At 37.6% G+C, this 18,701-nt stretch overlaps 1 protein-coding gene across 2 annotated transcripts in view; it reads left to right on the top strand.

Annotated features, from left to right (window-relative positions):
- The window catches only part of LRRC7 (leucine rich repeat containing 7), a 622,375-nt gene that overhangs the window by 209,929 nt on the left and 393,745 nt on the right, over positions 1 to 18,701 (top strand). For both annotated transcript variants that reach the window (XM_061411605.1, XM_061411606.1), the window contains exon 3: positions 14,496 to 14,698. In XM_061411605.1, coding sequence (XP_061267589.1) covers positions 14,496 to 14,698 — 203 coding nt within the window. The remainder of the gene's footprint in view (positions 1 to 14,495; positions 14,699 to 18,701) is intronic.

Below are 18,701 nucleotides of genomic sequence, written 5' to 3'. Positions count from 1 at the left end.
CAAAGATGCTTGCTCCTTGGAAGGAAAGTTATGACCAACCTAGATAGCATATTCAAAAGCAGAGACATTAATTTGCTAACAAACATCCATCTAGTCAAACTATGGTTTTTCCAGTGGTCATGTATGGACGTGAGAGTTGGACTATAAAGAACCTGAGCACTGAAGAATTAACACTTTTGAACTGTGGTGTTGGAGAAGACTCTTGAGAGTCCCTTGGACTGCAAGGAGATCCAACCAGTCCATCCTAAAGTAAATCAGTCCTGAATATTCATTGGAAGGACTGATGCTGAAGCTGAAACTCCAATACTTTGGCCACCTGACATTAAGAACTGACTCCTTGGAAAAGACCCTGATGCTGGGAAAGATTGAAGGGAGAGGAGAAGGAGATGACAGAGGATGAGATGGTTGGATGGAATTGGCGACTTGATGGACATGAGTTTGATAAGCACCGAGAGTTGGTGATGGACGTGGAAGCATGGTGTGCTGCAGTCCATGGGGTTGCAAAGAGTTGGACATGACTGAGAGACTGAACTGAATAATGGTGTAAGATAGAACATAGACTTGAAAGTATGAGATAAAATAGCTGAAAAGTTAGATAAAGAGCCTGACTATCAAGCTAAAGAATCTTGTTGGAGGATCTTTGTTGGAGCCTTTCCTAAATGTGTGATTTAGAAGACTAATTATGTTGATAAACTGGAACATTTTATGTTTTAAATTTTAAGCAGTTTAGGAAACACTAATAAAAAGAAGCTTATCTCTTTATCCTGAAGAACTCTTAGGCCTCAATTTGCTAACACAGTTTGCTTATGTCTTAGAAGAAGGTATGACCTGGTGATATGAACTGGGAAATACTTCTATTTAAAAATATACTCAGTGAAGCTTTTAGAACTGGGGAATGGACATACATTTTAGGGGATTAATCAAGCTATATTATGTGTAAATATATAAAATGGATAAATCTCTAATATTTTCTTTTATAGCAATTATTACAATGTACAAGTATGGATTTATTTGCTTAATTTTTTTGTTCAATATTTATCTCTCTCACTATCTAGGAAATTCATTAGAGCAGGGAATGTAGCTCTTTGCTCACTGGTTCTTCCCATCATATAACCCAGTGCCTAACACATTGTAGACATTTAATTTCCTGAATAAATTATTGTAAAGGAAGGATGTCTGAAAATAGTATACTTTTGTACCATATTGCTTTGGGCAGTACTACTAAGAGATGCTGAGTCTGAACTAGATTGACTGAATGGTAAAGAAAGGAAAGGGAAGACATTGAATGTCTAATATAGAAGGAAAGAAAGGAGAAGTAAAAGATCACTCCAAGGAACAGCATTAAGAGAATTAAAACACAATTAGCCAAAGCAAGAAATCAAGAAGGAAAGCACAATGTCTGATACAGAGTAGAAGCTTAGCAAATATTTTCAAGTTCCACTTTAGAACAGTTGAATTGTATTTAAAAATAGGTGACTCATTAAGCAGTTAGAAACTAAATCAGAGATGATGGTATATATTAAGAATCATTTGTAGGAAGAGACATTCTGCTCAGTGGATGAAAATTCCTGGCAAATATGTGAGGAAAGAGAATGGAAGCACTGTTAGTCTTAAAACAAATCACTTGCCTAAAAGCTGAATTAGAAGTATTTAAAAAGCCTTTTCTTGGTACCAGGTACCATTCTTTCCTTCTTGATTTCTTATTTTGATTGCTGATGTGGTTATATCAGCATTAAAGACCATAAATGTGTTTATCTTAATAACAGTCCTCTGATCTTGAAGACATACTGGTTTCCTTGTAATGATAGCACATCAAATTGTGGATAACACTTGCAGGCTTTCAGATATTGTAATGATAAGATGAAAACAAACCCATGCAATCTTTGAAATGTGAGTGTGTGAACAGTCAAAAAACAAACAAGCCTCAGATGCACCACTTGGAGTCCAAGAATCACCATGTTTGCTGTCTTGATGAGGGAATTTCAGAGACTACTTCAGGTGAAGTAATGGTTTTAAAGATGTTTCTTGGAGTAGGACATGGAGAGAGATTGGCAGCTTTCCATATTCCTGTGGCAAAGGGTTTCTCAGTGAATAAATTAGAAATGTTTGTCATTTGAAAAATGTAAGACTGTGCCAACTGATGAGGACAGCCAGAGTATTTATCACAAGAAATCTTGGAAAGATTGAACTTGCCATTGTCCTTTTAACTTTTCAGGGATGAAATATTAGGCAAGGATAAAATTGGCATCAGTTCAGTTCAGTTCAGTTCAGTCACTCAGTCGTGTCCAACTCTTTGCGACCCCATGAATCGTAGCATGCCAGGCCTCCCTATCCATCACCAACTCCCAGAGTCCACCCAAACACATGTCCATTGTGTCAGTGATGCCATACAACCATCTCATCCACTGTCATCCCCTTCTCCTGCCCTCAATCTTTCCCAGCATCAGGGTCTTTTCAAATGAGTCAGCTCTCCGCATCAGGTGGCAAAAGTATTGGAGTTTCAGGTTCAACATCAGTCCCTCCAATGAACACCCAGGATTGGTCTCCGTTAGGATGGACTGGTTGGATCTCCTTGCAGTCCAAGAGACTCTCAAGAGTCTTCTCCAACAACACAGTTCAAAAGCATCAATTCTTCGGTGCTCAGCTTTCTTTATATTCCAACTCTCACGTCCATACATGACTACTGGAAAAGCCATAGCCTTGACTAGATGGACCTTTGTGGCCAAAGTAATGTCTCTGCTTTTCAATATGCTGTCTAGGTTGGTCATAACTTTCCTTCCAAGGAGCAAGCATCTTTTAATTTCATGGCTGCAATCACCATCTGCAGTGATTTTGGAGCCCAGAAAAATAAAGTCAGTCTCTGTTTCCACTGTTTCCCCACCTATTTGCCATGAAGTGATAGGACCAGAGGCCATGATCTTAGTTTTCTGAATGTTGAGCTTTAAACCAACTTTTTCACTCTCCTCTTTCACTTTCATTGAGAGACTTTTTAGTTCTTCTTCACTTTCTACCATAAGGGTGGTGTCATCTGCATATCAGGTTATTGATATTTCTCCCGGCAATCTTGATCCCAGGTTGTGCTTCTTCCAGCCCAGCATTTCTCATGATGTACTCTGCATATAAGTTAAATAAGCAGGGTGACACTATACAGCCTTGACGTACTCCTTTTCCTATTTGGAGCCAGTCTGTTGTTCCATGATGTCCAGTTCTAACTGTTGCTTCTTGACCTGTATACAGGTTTCTCAAGAGGCAGGTCAGGTGGTCTGGTATTCCCATCTCTTTAAGAAGTTTCCACAGTTTATTGTGATTCATACAGTCAAAGGCTTTGACATAGTCAATAAAGCAGAAATAGATGTTTTTCTGGAACTCTCTTGCTTTTTTGATGATTCAGCAGATGTTGGCAATTTGACCTCTGGTTCCTCTGCCTTTTCTAAAACCAACTTGAACACTGGAAGTTCATGGTTCATGTATTGCTGAAGCCTGGCTTAGAGATCAGCCAATCTGATCACATGGACTGTAGCCTTCTCTAATTCAATGAAACTGAGCCATGCCATGTGGGGCCACCCAAGACAGACGGCTCATGGTGGAGAGGTCTGACAGAATGTGGTCCACTGGAGAAGGGAATGGCAAACCACTTCAGTATTCTTGCCTAGAGAACCCCATGAACAGTATGAAAAGGCAAAAAGATAGGACATTGAAAGATGAACTCCCCGGGTCAGTAGGTGCCCAATATGCTACTGGAGATCAGTGGAGAAATAACTCCAGAAAGAATGAAGGGATGGAGCCAAAGCAAAAACAACACCCAGTTGTAAATGGGACTGGTGATAGAAGCAAGATTTGATGCTGTAAAGAGCAATATTGCATAGGAACTTGGAATGTTAGGTCCATGAATCAAGGCAAATTGGAAGTGGTCAAACAGGAGATGGCAAGAGTGAACATAGACTTTCTAGGAATCAGTGAACTAAGATGGACTGGAATGGGTGAATTTAAATCAGATGACCATTATATCTACTACTGTGGGCAGGAATCCCTTAGAAGAAATGGAGTAGCCATCATGGTCAACAAAAGAGTCTGAAATGCAGTACTTGGATGCAATCTCAAAAACAACACAATGATCTCTGTTCATTTCCAAGGCAAACCATTCAATATCATGGTAATCCAAGTCTATGCCCCAACCAGTAACACTGAAGAAGATGAAGTTGAACGGTTCTATGAAGACCTACAAGACCTTTTAGAACTAACACCCCCAAAAGACGTCCTTTTCATTATAGGGGACTGGAATGCAAAAGTAGGAAGTCAAGAAACACCTGGAGTGACAAGCAAATTTGGCCTTGGAATACAGAATGAAGCAGGGCAAAGGCTAATAGCATTTTGCAAGAGAACACACTGGTCATAGCAAACACGCTCTTCCAACAACACAAGAGAAGTCTCTACACATGGATATTGCCAGATAGTCAACAGCGAAATCAGATTGATTATATTCTTTGCACCCAAAGGTGGAGAAGCTCTATACAGTCAGCAAAAACAAGACCAGGAGCTGACTGTGGCTCAGATCATGACTCCTTATTGCCAAATTCAGACTTAAATTGAAGAAAATTGGCACAATCGGTCTAAAAATCCTAGAGAACGCAAAGGTACTGAAAATCAGATGTTTTGATACACATATTATTGCTTGAGTCAACCTCTGCAGGCATGATTCTCAAGTGGTCAAAACTCTCTTTGGTTTAAATTATGAATAGAGAAGGATTTGAGGAATATATCAAGATGAGTCTTTCTGCTTCTTCAGCTAGTTTAGCCTGTGTTAGTGAGCGCTGCTATTTAAATGCATTTGATTCAGAGAGTGTTGATAGGGAGACTGTTGGCCATATGCTTTGATTGTAGAAAAATTCCCTTTAGCTCTTCTACTTAGATTTTAAAAAATAAGGTTCAAGAGAGAAGAGAATCTATGCAGTGAGAATCTAAAAAATAATACTCTCAACTTTGATTTATGGAATTTATTGGAAGGATATTAACAGGAAGAGATTAATATTTTTCTCTTGCCTTTTTAAGTCCCTTTGAAAACCTGAAAATCTAAAAATCCCTCTTTGGGATATTTCCTAAGGGTATGTAGTAAAACACGAAATCAGGTTGCTTCTGAGTCAAAGTCCATATACTAGACGTGAAGCTGCACACTTCTACAGTATACCAGGCAATGGTCGTGTTTCAGGAAGAAAGCAAATGATGCTTCTGTATGTTATGTGTGTCACATTTATGTGCTTTCTTGTGTGTTATGACCTACTCAATTCCGGAAACACTTTTTTCATCCTACCTTATGATATTTCCATACTTTTGACATTCATAAAAGCTTAAACTCTTTATCATCAGATAAAAGAGAACAAAGTTATTTCCCTCACTGCTACCCCTTCATTCTAATTGTACCTATGAAGTATTCTGTGTATAGATAACCATCAAATGTGTGTGTGTGTGTGTGTGTGTGTGGTAAAACTACTGATAAATTCATGTTTGATAAATTTTCAAATATTGCTTTCTAAATATCACCGTAAATGCAATGCATTGTCTGCTAATGGGGAAAAAAATGGTGGCTTTGGGGTCAGGAAAAATGAGATCTAATCTCAGTCTACTAATTACTCTGTGTGTGACCTTATGCACATCACAAACTCACTAAACCTTGATTAGTTTATTATTGAAATACAATATGGATGTCTATTTGTCTTGACAAAATAAGATAATAGATTATAAATTGTTTTGAAATTTTCCAAAGCTATATAAATAAAAGTCATTATAATCATCTTTAGTTCTCATATTCTTTCACTAATACAGTTAATGTTTTTAAAGTACTTATTCTGAACCAGATATTAAATACTAAAGTTACTGAAAATATATATTGTTGAAAGGCTAGACATGGTCCCTCTCCTTACAGAGGTGTCAATCTAGTGAACAAGATTTATTTGAATAAGTAATCAAAATGTGATCAAAGGATATTGCAGCATACAGTTGGAACATATAAAGAAGAGGACACAGTTGGAACATATTGCATAAAGAGAGGCTATTTTCCCTTCTAAAGTAAATTTTTAGAAAAGAGCAAGGAAATGTGCCCTGAGCAAAAGCAGAGGTATTTATGAAGACCCTCATAGAAAAAAAGATCAGGTAGTCCTGATTGTGGCAAAAGAAGCCACAATTACAAAGGGCATCGAAAACAAGAAGAGTGGTGCCTAACCAGGCAGAACAGAGTGCTGGATCTGAGAGTGGAGGGCTGCAGTCAGTCCAGAGGACAATATCATACTTGCAAGTCACAATAAAAAAAAAAACTTTTGACTTTGTCTGGAAGGCAGAGAGGAGACATTGAAGTATTTGAAGTAAGAAGGTGACATAATATTTGTGTTTTTAAAAGGTCCCCCCAGCTTCACTGTGGTGGGAGAAGAATAGAGTGAGAGAGACAGGTGCATAGGCAGGAGATAATAATTGAACAACATTGCTGGGGAGTTGAAATGAAGAAAAATATTCCTGAATCAAGATAAGTTTTGGCTATTGAAGGATTCGGACTTGGTGATTGTTGGATGTGGAAAGTGAGAGAATGAGAGGAGTCACAGATATTGCTAAGCTTTCTATCTTGAGAATCTATGTGAACTGTGTAGCTGTTCTCTGAGACTGAGAACACAGGAAGAGGAGGTTTGGGCAGAACACTTAGTGAATACTTAAAATTAGATGATGCAATTCTACAAGCTTGGTATGTACTCTGATTTTAGAGATGACTAAACAGATAGAGCTTAAATATTTGCTGAGAGTCATACAGCCAAGGAATTGGCTTCAGAGTCTAAATTCTTGACCATGATGATAGACTCATATCTTTGAAAAATATCACTTCAATTTTGAACATTGTTATGTTTGAGATGTTCATAAAACACAAAGTGGAAATGATGAGGGAAATAAATCTGAGTAGAAATTTGAAAAACTTCATAGCCATCACTCATCAAAGTTAAATGAAAAGAGTTGGGAAAGGTGCGTGAGATTATAAAGACTGAAAGGGAGAGAGCATACAATTAAAAGGGTAACAAGACTAGCTGGGGAATAATGCTAATATTTTAAATGTCAATGTTTGGAAGAGAAGATGGATCTTCTTAAAAGACTGAAATTGAGAAACCTGAGCAAAAGGATAAAAGTCAGAAGAGCGTGAAATCGGGAGCGAAAGGAAAGAGTGTTTGTGAAAGAAAAATGTAGTTCTAGTCCAATGCTCCTAGTAGGTCAGATAAGAAGGAATTAAAAGTATGAAGGGGATTAAAGAAAAGAAAACTTTCTTTTAAACATGGAAGTTAATCCTCCACTTACCTTGAGCTGAACTTACAACCAAAATTCCACCAAACTAAAAGAAAATTTTAAATGCATATACTCACAAGGAGAGAGAAAATTGAAGAAAAGACACCAAGAGATAAGAGATTTCAACAAATTTTAAGAAGACAGGGAAAGACAATGTAGTTTATATTTATCTCTATAAAAAGTACATTGTCAGCTACATTATAACATACCCACACGCATGCATGTATGCTAAGTCGCTTCAGTTGTGTCCGACTCTGTGCGACCCCGTGCGACCCCATAGACGGCAGCCCACCAGGATCCTCCGTCCACAGGATTCTCCAGGCAAGACTTGGAATGGGTTGCCATATCCTTCTCCACAAAGAGATACAAAAATTAATTTGTTTCATAGCTCTCCTTGAGAGTCTTGGAGAAAAGTATCAGACAAAGGACTGGAGAAACTTAGTGAAAATAGAAAAACTGACTTAGGTCCTTATTTACAAAACTGCATAGTTATGCCTCAGGCAGAAGACCAGAACATTCTTTGACTTACAGCCAGTCATCCTGCAGTGAAACCTATTATGCATACAAAGCTTCCAATTAGCTCTGTAGGGAGTCACTCGTCAAAATTGAAGGACAGCCAGGGATCACCAGATACTTGTGAAAAACCTCTATCATGAAAGATAAAGACCAAAAGAAACAAAGAGAAAAGAGAACTGAGAATAAATACTAGGAGCAAGGGGGAAAAGGCACACACCCAAAAAAGTCCATCAAATTGTAGCGCTGGAGAAGACTCTTGAGAGTCCCTTCAACTGGAAGGAGATCAAGCCAATCAATCCTAAAGGAAATCAACCCTAAATATTCATGGGAAGGACTGATGCTGAAGCTGAAGCTCCAAATCTTTGGGTACCTGATGCAAAGAGCCAAATCATTGGAAAAGACCCTGATGCTGGGAATGACTGAAGACAGGAGGAGAAGGGAGTGAGAGAGGATGAGATGATTAGATAGCATCATCAACTCAGTGAACATGAATTTGAGCAAGCTCCAGGAGATAGTGAAGGAGAGAAGCCTGGCATTCTTCAATCCATAGGGTTGCAAAGATTCAGACTTGACTTAGCAACTTAACAACGATATCTTCTGAGAAAAATGAAAGTGATATGGCACCCTGAAATAGAATCATGATACTATGAAAAAGGGGTTTTCCCTGGTGGCTCAGAGGTTAAAGCATCTGCCTGCAATGCGAGAGACCCGGGTTAGATCCCCTGGAGAAGGAAGATCCCGGATCGGGAAGATCCCCTGGAGAAGGAAATGGCAACCCACTCCAGTATCCTCGCCTGGAGAATCCCATGGAGGGAGGAGCCTGATAGGCTACAGTCCAGAGGGTCACAGAGTCAGACCTGGTAGGCTACAGTCCATGGGGTCACAGAGTCAGACACAATTGAGCGACTTTACTTTAACTTTCACTGTGAAAAAGGAGCATGATTTAAGAAGGAATAAATAATTTTTGGACAGTATGAATATGTTACCTGATAAAAGATAATACAGGAGATTTAGAAGATGAAGTTGAGACAATCTCTCAGAAAATAAAATAAAAAGACAAAGGCACGAAAATTACAAAAGAAAAAATAATTTAGTTACCAGGTAATTCTAAGAAGTAGGTCCAATTAATCAGGATGGCATAAAAAGAAAATAAAAACAATGAAGAGGAGGAAATTCTCAATTAAAAAAATATTAGAAAATTTAACAACGGAAGGATAAGTGCTTTCAAAGTGAAAGGGCTCATTGAGTACCCAGCAAATGAATAAAAACATACCAAAGCATATCGTCGTGAAATTTCAAAAGACTAAGAATAAGATAAAAGTTCTAAAATGTTCTGGCAGAGGGGAAAGTGGGTGTAAAACAGGAATTTGAATAGTAATGGAGTTAGATTTCCTGACAACAACCTTAAAAGCTAGAAAATAATATATTAAAAATGACTTCAAATTTGTAAAGAGAATTACTTCTGACCTAGAAGTATATATCCGACCAAGCTTTAAATTTATTTGTAGGTGAAATGAAACCATGATCACATATGCAGAGGTCTAAAGCATGTTCCTGCTGTATATTCTCTCTCAGTGAGTTACTGGATGTTATATTTCACCATTGACTGTTATAGTCCAATAAGTCTAGAAAGAAAAAGACAAAGGGTTCAGGAAATAAGAATAAAACAGAAGAAGGAAATGTAAAATTTACAGAATGACAATGAAGAGATATTCTAGGATCAAACTCACACACACACATACACAGACACACATGCACACACATATACAGACATACACTTGTGTGTGTGTGTGTGTGTGTGTGTGTGTGTGTGTAAGATCTAGAAAAGGAACCACTCCAGACAGAAACAGGAAGGTAGAGTGCTCCTGAAGGATTATCCTTGAGTATAAATGACACATTTTTCACTATACCAAGAGAAGAGGAGATAGCAACTTTAATGAGTGAAAGATACATAAAAAAACCAAAACAAAGAAATACGTAAAGCAATTTTTAAAGAAATAAAAAGATGCAGAAGAAATAAAATGTAATTAAATTATAGTGATATTTATAGCTATAGTAAAATAAGTATTATTAATTTAAAACAAAATTGCTATATATATTTTGGTTGGTTATAAGTGTGTGAGACTTTGTTAGAAGAAAGGTAAACCACCATGTTATATAGCAAAAATCTGTAAGGGAAAAATCATGGAGTAGCATTACAATTAAGTTTCTTAGAAATTTAGGGTGGAAAAGTTGAAAGCTATTATGTCTAAGGAGTATAAATCAGGAATGGAAAGAGTTACAATGAATAAATAATCCATAAATTAGATACCAAAGTCATCAATGGGTTCTAGAGGTAGTGAACTGAGATGAGAAAGAGTAGAACCATCCCCAAGAAAAAGAAAGGCATGTGGTTGTCTGAGGAGGCCTTTCAAATAGCTGAGAAAAGAAGAGAAGGAAAAGCAAAGGAGAAAAGGAAAGATATATCCATCTGAACGCAGATTTCCAAAGAATTGCAAGGAGAGATAAGAAAGTCCTCCTAAGTGATCAGTGCAAAGGAAATAGAGAAAAATGATAGGATGGGAAAGACTAGAGATCTCTTCAAGAAAATTAGAGATACCAAGGGAACATTTCAGGCAAAGATGGGTACAATAAAGGACAGAAATGGTATGGACCTAACAGAAGCAGAAGACATTTCAAAGAGGTAGCAAGAATACACAGAAAAACTATACAAAGAAGATATTAATGATCCAGATGACCACGATAGTATGATCACTCACCTAGGTCCAGACATCCTGGAGTACAAGTCAAGTGGGTCTTAGGAAGCATCACTACAAACAAAGCTAGTGGAGGTGATAAAGTTCTAGCTGAGCTATTTCAAATCCTAAAAGATGATGCTGTTAAAGTGCTGTACTCAATATGCCAGTAAATTTGGAAGACTCAGCAGTGGCCACAGACTGGAAAAGGTCAGTTTTCATTGCCAAAGAAAGGGAGTGCCAAAGAATGGTCAAACTACTGCGCAATTGCACTCATCTCACATGCTAGCAAAGTACTGCTCAAAATTCTCCAAGCTAGGCTTTAACAGTATGAGAATTTCCAGATGCTCAAGCTGGATTTAGAAAAGGCAGAGGAAACAGAAATCAAATTGCCAACATCCATTGGATCATAGAAAAAGCAAGAGAATTCCAGATAAATGTCTACTTCTGCTTCATTGACTATGCTAAAGCCTTTGAATGTGTGGATCACAACAAACTGTGGAAAGTTCTTCAAGAGATGGGAATACCAGACCACCTTACCTGCCTCCTATGAAACCCATATGCAAGTCAAGAAGCTATAGTTAGAACTGGACATGGAACAATGGACTGGTTCCAAATTGGGAAAGGAGTATGCCAGGCTGTTTACTGTCACACTGCTTATTTAACTTCTATGCAGAGTACATCATGAGAAACACTGGGCTGGATGAAGCACAAGCTGTAATCAAGAATGCTGGGAGAAATATCAGTAACCTCAGATATGCAGATGACACTACCCTTATGGCAGAAAGTGAAGAATAACTAAAGAGCCTCCTGATGAAAGTTAAAGAGAAGAGTGAAAAGTTTGGCTTCAAATTCAACATTCAAAAAATGAAGATCATGGCATCTAGTCCCCTCACTTCATGGCAAATAGATGGGGAAACAGTGGAAAGAGCGACAGACTTTATTTTCTTGGGCTCCAAAATCACTGCAGATGTTGACTGCAGCCACAAAATTAAAAGACACTTGTTCCTTGGAAGAAAGCTATGACAAACCTAGACAGCATATTAAAAAGCAGAGACATTACTTTGCTGACAAATGTCCATCAAGTCAAAGCTATGGTTTTTCCAGTAGTCATGTATGGGTGCAAGAGTTGGACCATAACAAACGCTGAGTATTGAAAAATTAATGCTTTTGAACTGTGGTGTTGGAGAAGATGCTTGAGAGTCCCTTTGACAGCAAAGAGATCAAACTAGTCAATTGTTAAAAATATCAGTACTGAATATTCATTGGTATGACTGATGCTGAAGCTGAAGCTCCAATACTTTGGCCACCTGTTGTGAAGAAGGAACTCATTAGAAAAGACGGTGATGCTGGGCAAGATTGAAGGCAAGAGGAGAAGGGGACGACAACCATCTCCTGGTTGGATGCATCATCGACTCGATGGACATGAGTTTGAGCATGTTCCAGGAATTGGTGATGGACAGGGAAGCCTGGTGTGCTGCAGTCTGTGGGGTCACAAAGAGTCGAACATGACTGAGTGGCTAAACTGAACTGAACTAAAGAAAGAGGTTACTGGCAGGCAATGAGATTATCAGAGGAACAATGCTTTCAATGAAAGGGAAAGCAGTACTAAAAGTGCATTAAATTGCAACAGCCTTCCTGGACGGTAGACACTCTGACCAAATGGTTCAGGTACAGGCTTGGATATTCTCTTTTCTCTTCATAATAAAAAAATTGCAGTTGAAACAACAGATGGGTATCAAGAAATAGCCACATGGTTTGGCACTAAAGGGTGAGTGTAAAGTACTGGGTAAAAACCATGTATGGACAATTGATTCATCAGCTGTGAATCATAGAGATAGATAGGATAAATGCCTTGAGTCAGCTTTATGGCATCACAGCTGAGTAGTCATGCGGCTACTAGAGACTTAAATTAAAAACTTGGGAATTTTTCAAGAATTCTCCCTACAGTACCCTTTCCACTTTCTCATTTAATCCATCGCCCATGCTAGGGATTCTGCTTCTTAAATACCTTGGCGGTCCATCACTTCTTCCCATTCTTACTGCTACTCTCATAGTCTGAGCCATCATCACTTACCTTTTACAACTACAATAACCTCAAGAAACATTTTCTAGGTACCGAGTATATTTGACATATACTAGGTACATATATACGTATATATATACGACAGTATATATGTGTCAGTGTCTGACATATACTAGGCACCTAGCAAATGTTTAGTATGTGTCAGATATTAGTTGCATTTACTGGCTGTTAATATGTGCTAGATCCTATATAGAGATCAGCCTATAATCAGGGCTTTCAGGTAAGGTCAGGTAAAATAACATTTCCCAATTCAAGCTCCCAGAAATGAGAAATGTAGGATTTTGAGAGATAGAAACTAATGGAGAAGAAAGGTCATCTTTTTAATGTTTTTAGATAAACCTTCTACAAATTACCATGTACAAATAACCATGTGTAAGAGCTGACTCATGAACCTGCTGCAAAATATAGTTTTATAAATTTCATAAGTTAAAGGAAGAATAAAGGTGGCTTTGGGTTGAACTTTTACCATCTCTTAAGCACATTGTATTCATTTGCCTCCAAATTTGATTTAATCTAAGCCATTTCAAAACAAAATACTGCATTGTTTTTGTCAACTATTGCTTTCTTTTTCTGTGACAGGTTTATGTTAAGTAAAATCAGTGAATAAAATGCAAGTTTCAAGTTGATGCTCATTCAATGCTGTTTCTGCAGATGGCAAACTGTACTGTTACTATAAATTCAAAGATGAAAAAGACAAGATCCTCTCCTTCAAGAACCCACCTAGTACATGGGGAAATAGTACACATAATTAGGAAGCAATGAGATTAGTGCCTGGTAGCTCCGAGAAAGATGCTATTCATTTATCCTGAGACATTCCAGAGATAGTGACCCTTTAGTTAGAATGAGAAGATTTTCAAGCTAATTACCAGTATCTGATGGTGGTTGGGGACAGACTCTCAAATGTATCCATCTGTTCATTCATGAATTGATTTGTTTAGTTTACATTGGTTAGTGCTTGTCTACTGTATGTCAAGAATCAAGATAAATGTAAAAATGAACAAAATAGTTTTTACCCTCAAGAGGCTTAGAGTCTAGACAAAAATGACTTGAAAAACAGTAACTTTAATGAAGTGTGGTAGATGCCATGATACCGATTCATGCAAGTTTTTATAGCATTTGGTTGGTGCTAATCTAGCGAAAGACATGTCAGGACATCACAGAAATTTCTGCCATGATTGTTTTCTCCCATTAAAATAAAAGCATTCATAAGTACAGATTCTTATTCTGAAGTGAATAACCAATACAGCTGTCTCCAACAGGGAGTTTGTTAAATTTATTTCTCTCTCCCCCATACATAGTTGAATGTCTAGAGCACACTATTCAATAGATAATTATTGATTAATGGAATAAATTTGAGTCAAAAAGAGGAAATCATAAACCTTATGGGTAAAACTTGACTTTTAATATTTTAGAGAAATGAGGGAAATATATTTTTTCCAACAAATCTGGAGTTTTCTATCCTGTACTGCAATTAGTATAAAATTTTAAAAATCTATATTATAGATCCATGTTTCAAATGTGAGTGTAAGCCTTGCACTAAGTCAGGATTGTGTTCTGGTCCAGTTCTGCCATTCCAAACCTGTGTGACAATGGGAACTATCTGCCCCTTTCTGAATCCATTTCTTTATCTGTTAGATGTTAATAAAAATCTGTCTTATATACCTTTGAGAGCTGTTTATGAATCAAATGATATAATGCATATGCATGTCTTATGTAAACTTGTTTAAAGCATTATGTAATTATAAAATATAATCATAATTAAATTTCTAAGCTTTAAATATTTTAAGAACACCTTCCAAGGCTGGTGGTTAAGCAGTTGTTGTTTTTTTTCTGTTTCTCTCTAGTGCAGTGCCTGGAGATGACCACCAAGCGGAAGATCATTGGCCGCCTGGTGCCGTGCCGGTGTTTCCGAGGTGAAGAAGAAATCATCTCCGTTTTAGACTACTCCCACTGCAGCCTTCAGCAGGTGCCAAAGGAGGTTTTTAACTTTGAACGGACATTAGAGGAGCTTTACCTAGATGCCAATCAAATTGAAGAGCTACCAAAGGTAATTTTTGACAACCTAAAACACATGTTTTAAATGAGTATTTCATAGCTCCAAAGACTTGGCATAATGATAATGCTAACTATAGCCTTCTATCTAGGTAATTGACAAATCATTCAAGTTAGCATAACTTTTCCCAATAGTTTCATCACTTTTTAATGCCACTCCATTTGTAACTTCTTGTGATATGTTAATAACCATGGAAATCATTACTTTATGGGATATGCATTTTTATTTTAATTTAAGATACTCTTCAAGAAAATACAGATTGGTGAGTTGAGATCAATAGCTTATATTTAGAAAAGAAAGAGAAAATATGGTACTCTCTATTCCAGAACTGAAAATTTGTATATTGTATGTTAAGGTAACATTGTTTTAAAGCCTTGAATTATATGTTAAGTCTAAGAAATGCTTTTATGCATACACATACACACAAAAAATCAAGGATACTGTCATGTAAAACATGGTGTTGTTTCTGGAATTTGAAATCTTTGAATATAACAAATATCACTGAGTTTATATGGCATATAGCTTATAAATATCATGTAGCTAAAAAAATTTAACTAATATCAAATTTTGCACACACATAAACACACACTGCCTATGACCAGGAAAGATTGGAGACATTAGCTAAAGCAAACAAGGCCACACAGCAGAAAGATAAAATCCAAATCATTGGATCCTATTGTTCACCTAAATAAGTGACTCGGATTAAGTAGCTAGCATGGCATCTACCTGTGAAGAATTTACGTGATAGCTCAGAGAGAAAAAGATGTCATGCAATACATTTCTATTGCTTATGCTAAAAAATGCACATTAAATATCCAAGAACCAGAAAAAAAAATCCTCCATCACAAGGTGAAAGTTGCTCAGTGACTCTTTGCAACCCATGGACTATACAGTCCATGGAATTCTACAGGCCAGAATACTGGAATGGGTAGCCTTTCCATTCTCCAGGGGATCTTCCCAACCCAGGGATCAAACCCAGGTCTCCCACATTGCAGGCAGATTCTTTACCAGCTGAGCCACAAGGGAAGCCCAGGAATACTGGAGTGGGTAGCCTATCCCTTCTCCAGCAGATCTTCCTGACCCAGGAATCAAACCAGGGTCTCCTGCATTGCAGGCAGATTCTTTACCAACTGAACTATCAGAGAAGCCCTGCATCATAAAAGCTAACAATTATCAAAAGCAGAATAAAGTGTTCTGATCAAAAGAATTTTTGAAAATTATCTTCGTTTAGGATGATGGATTATGGTGTTTATATAATACTTCAGAGACAGGAGCTATTTAATGTATACTTCAAAGCAAATATTCTTCATTTTTGATAACCTAAATGTATAGTGTCATCTTGAATCTTTGCCCAGAAGGGCTGGGTCAGGCCTAAAAAAAAAATTGGCCATATGGATTAACATCCACATTGCACATAAGTAGAGACAGGACTAAAATGAGCTGTATCTTCTACCAGGCTATAAACTACTTGAGGGCAGAGGAAGCGTCTTATTCATTTTTGCTTCCCTGTACAGGAGGATGCATGGTGACTTTTACATAATGAATACTCAATTTATGTGTTGCCACTGCTAGATGAAATGATGCAGAGAACTTCATGTGCTATAGGACTTGATTGGCAAAACTATATAAAGTTAAACAATTCATAAATGTGATATTTAGCTCTAATTTAAGAAATTAAACACAGTTTTTTGTTTTGTTTTTAAGGTCAGGTCCATTTAGAATTTCCAGATGAAATAAAGGACATCCAGTAAAATTTAAATTTTAAACTACTAAACAAGCCATTTTTTAGTATAATTATACCCCAAATATTGCATTGGATATACTTATGCTAAAACTAAATAGTTTGTTATTTATTTGAAAGTAAAATTTAACTTGCCATCCTGTATATTTATTTGCTATATCTGGCAGTTCTAAGGCAATCCAGATATTTAAAACTTTTTTCTAGATCCATGCAACAGTCTGTAAGACAAATAGCCAGCGCAAGGTCAATTGATCAAACACATACTCATTTAATATCTACTCAACTACACAGTAGTTGAAGCTTTAGTGAATTACAAGAGAAATCAGTCTCATTCCTTGCTGTCAAGGATCTGACAACCTAATTGCAGAGAAAACTGAAGCTTTAGAGGTGAATGCACAATGACAGATAATCAGGGCCAAAGAACCAAGTCCTGCGGTAGAGCTTATGTACAGAGAAGAGTACTGCTGTTGGAGGGGAGAGACGAGGGCTTGACCAAAAAGCACAGAAGCAAAAGCTAAGATGGAATATATGGAGAAGGGGAGGAGAGGAGCAGCAAAACTGTGAAGGATCTGGAGCTGCAGGTGCAGGTAGGAGACTGCTGACATATGTAGGTAGAGGAGGAGAGCAGAAAGAACTCAGACTATGAAAGGTCTTGAGAGTCACACAGCAGGGTTTGACTTCATACATCAGACAGATAATGCTGTTGGAGAGTTTTACCTATCAAGTCTGCTGCTGCTAAGTCGCTTCAGTCATGTCCGACTCTGTGCGATCCCATAGACGGCAGCCCACCAGGGTTCCCCGTCCCTGGGATTCTCCAGGCAAGAACACTGGAGTGGGTTGCCATTTCCTTCTCCAATGCATGAAAGTGAAAAGTGAAAGTGAAGTCGCTCAGTCGTGTCCGACTCAGCGACTCCATGGAGTGGGGTGCCATTGTCTTCTCCAACATATCAAGTCACTAGGAGCTTAAGGAGGAGAGCTTGGATTAACAATAAAGAAAAATAATACAAATGAGTCAAGGACTTTAGTAACACTTTTCTGCTGTATTAGAATTTAGGAGAAATGGTTATCTTTTGTTATTAGTATGCTTTATACATTTCAAAGATTTTACACATAATCTTTCAGGGTTTCTTTGGCTCTCAAAGTTCAATATTATTACTTTCCTAAAGCAACCCTGTAGATTAGTTTCTTCTAAAGCATCTAATATTGAGATATGATTTAAATTATTTGATTTCACAATTTGATCATAATAATACCTGTATATATTTCTATATTATTGAAAAAATAGGTAAATTAAGAAACAAAAGGGCTGACATATCAATTAGGGCCCACTGAAAAAGTGAAAGTGTTAGTCACTCTGTTGTATCAGAATCTTTGCGACCCCATGGACCATAGTCCACCAAGCTCCTCTGTCCATGTAATTCTCCAGGCAAGAATACTGAGTGGGTTGCCATTTCCTTCCCCAGGGGATCTTCCTGACCCAGGGATCAAACCCAGGTCTCCCACATTGCAGGCAGATTGTTTACTGTCTGAGCCACCTTATGTGTGTGTTTAATTAATAGAAACCACAATCCAAACTGACTTAACAAGAAATAGGCTTGATTGGCTCACACAAGTGGAAATGCATTTCAGGACACACTCCAGACTTGGTATATTTCTATTTGCTTTATGTGGGAATAACTTTTCCTGAGGCTGGCTTTCTCTCAGGGGGCAGGATGGCTATAGTAATTCTAGTGTTCAGTTCCACATCCTCCAAAAATAGACATATTTGGCTTCTGAAAACTTTCTCTTCTTCTAAGAAGGACAAGAAGTGGCTCCTCCAGAATTCCTCGGTTACCTTGTCCTTAGATCTCACTGGACTTGTGTCACATGTTCATTGTTGATCCAGTCCTTTTGCCATGGGATCCACTATGCAAGAAAAATAGGATTACTCTGATTGGGTTCAACCATGATGGGCCACCTCTGTGGAGTTGTGGTTACTGGCAGCAATACAAGGGAACAAGATACGAGGACTGGAGGGAAGATTACCACAAGGTACACTACAAACAAAATGCTATAACATCCCTGTTTTATGAAGAATAGTTCATCTTCATCAAAGTTTGTAAGGACTTCTAGGCAAAATACTGAGTCCTTAGGAGATTTAAAGCTTTCAAAGTTAGATTAAATATAGTATTTTTTGCTTGCTCTCTTATTTTTACTGTTTTTCTGGTACTATTTGATGTTGTTACCTTTATGATTTCAGATTTGTTGAGTAATGAG

Source organism: Bos javanicus, chromosome 3, assembly GCF_032452875.1.
Source record: "Bos javanicus breed banteng chromosome 3, ARS-OSU_banteng_1.0, whole genome shotgun sequence".
NCBI classification, from domain to species: Eukaryota; Metazoa; Chordata; class Mammalia; order Artiodactyla; family Bovidae; genus Bos; species Bos javanicus.
The sequence above is the reverse complement of the archived record's forward strand: the minus strand, read 5'-3'. Positions and strand labels throughout refer to the sequence as shown.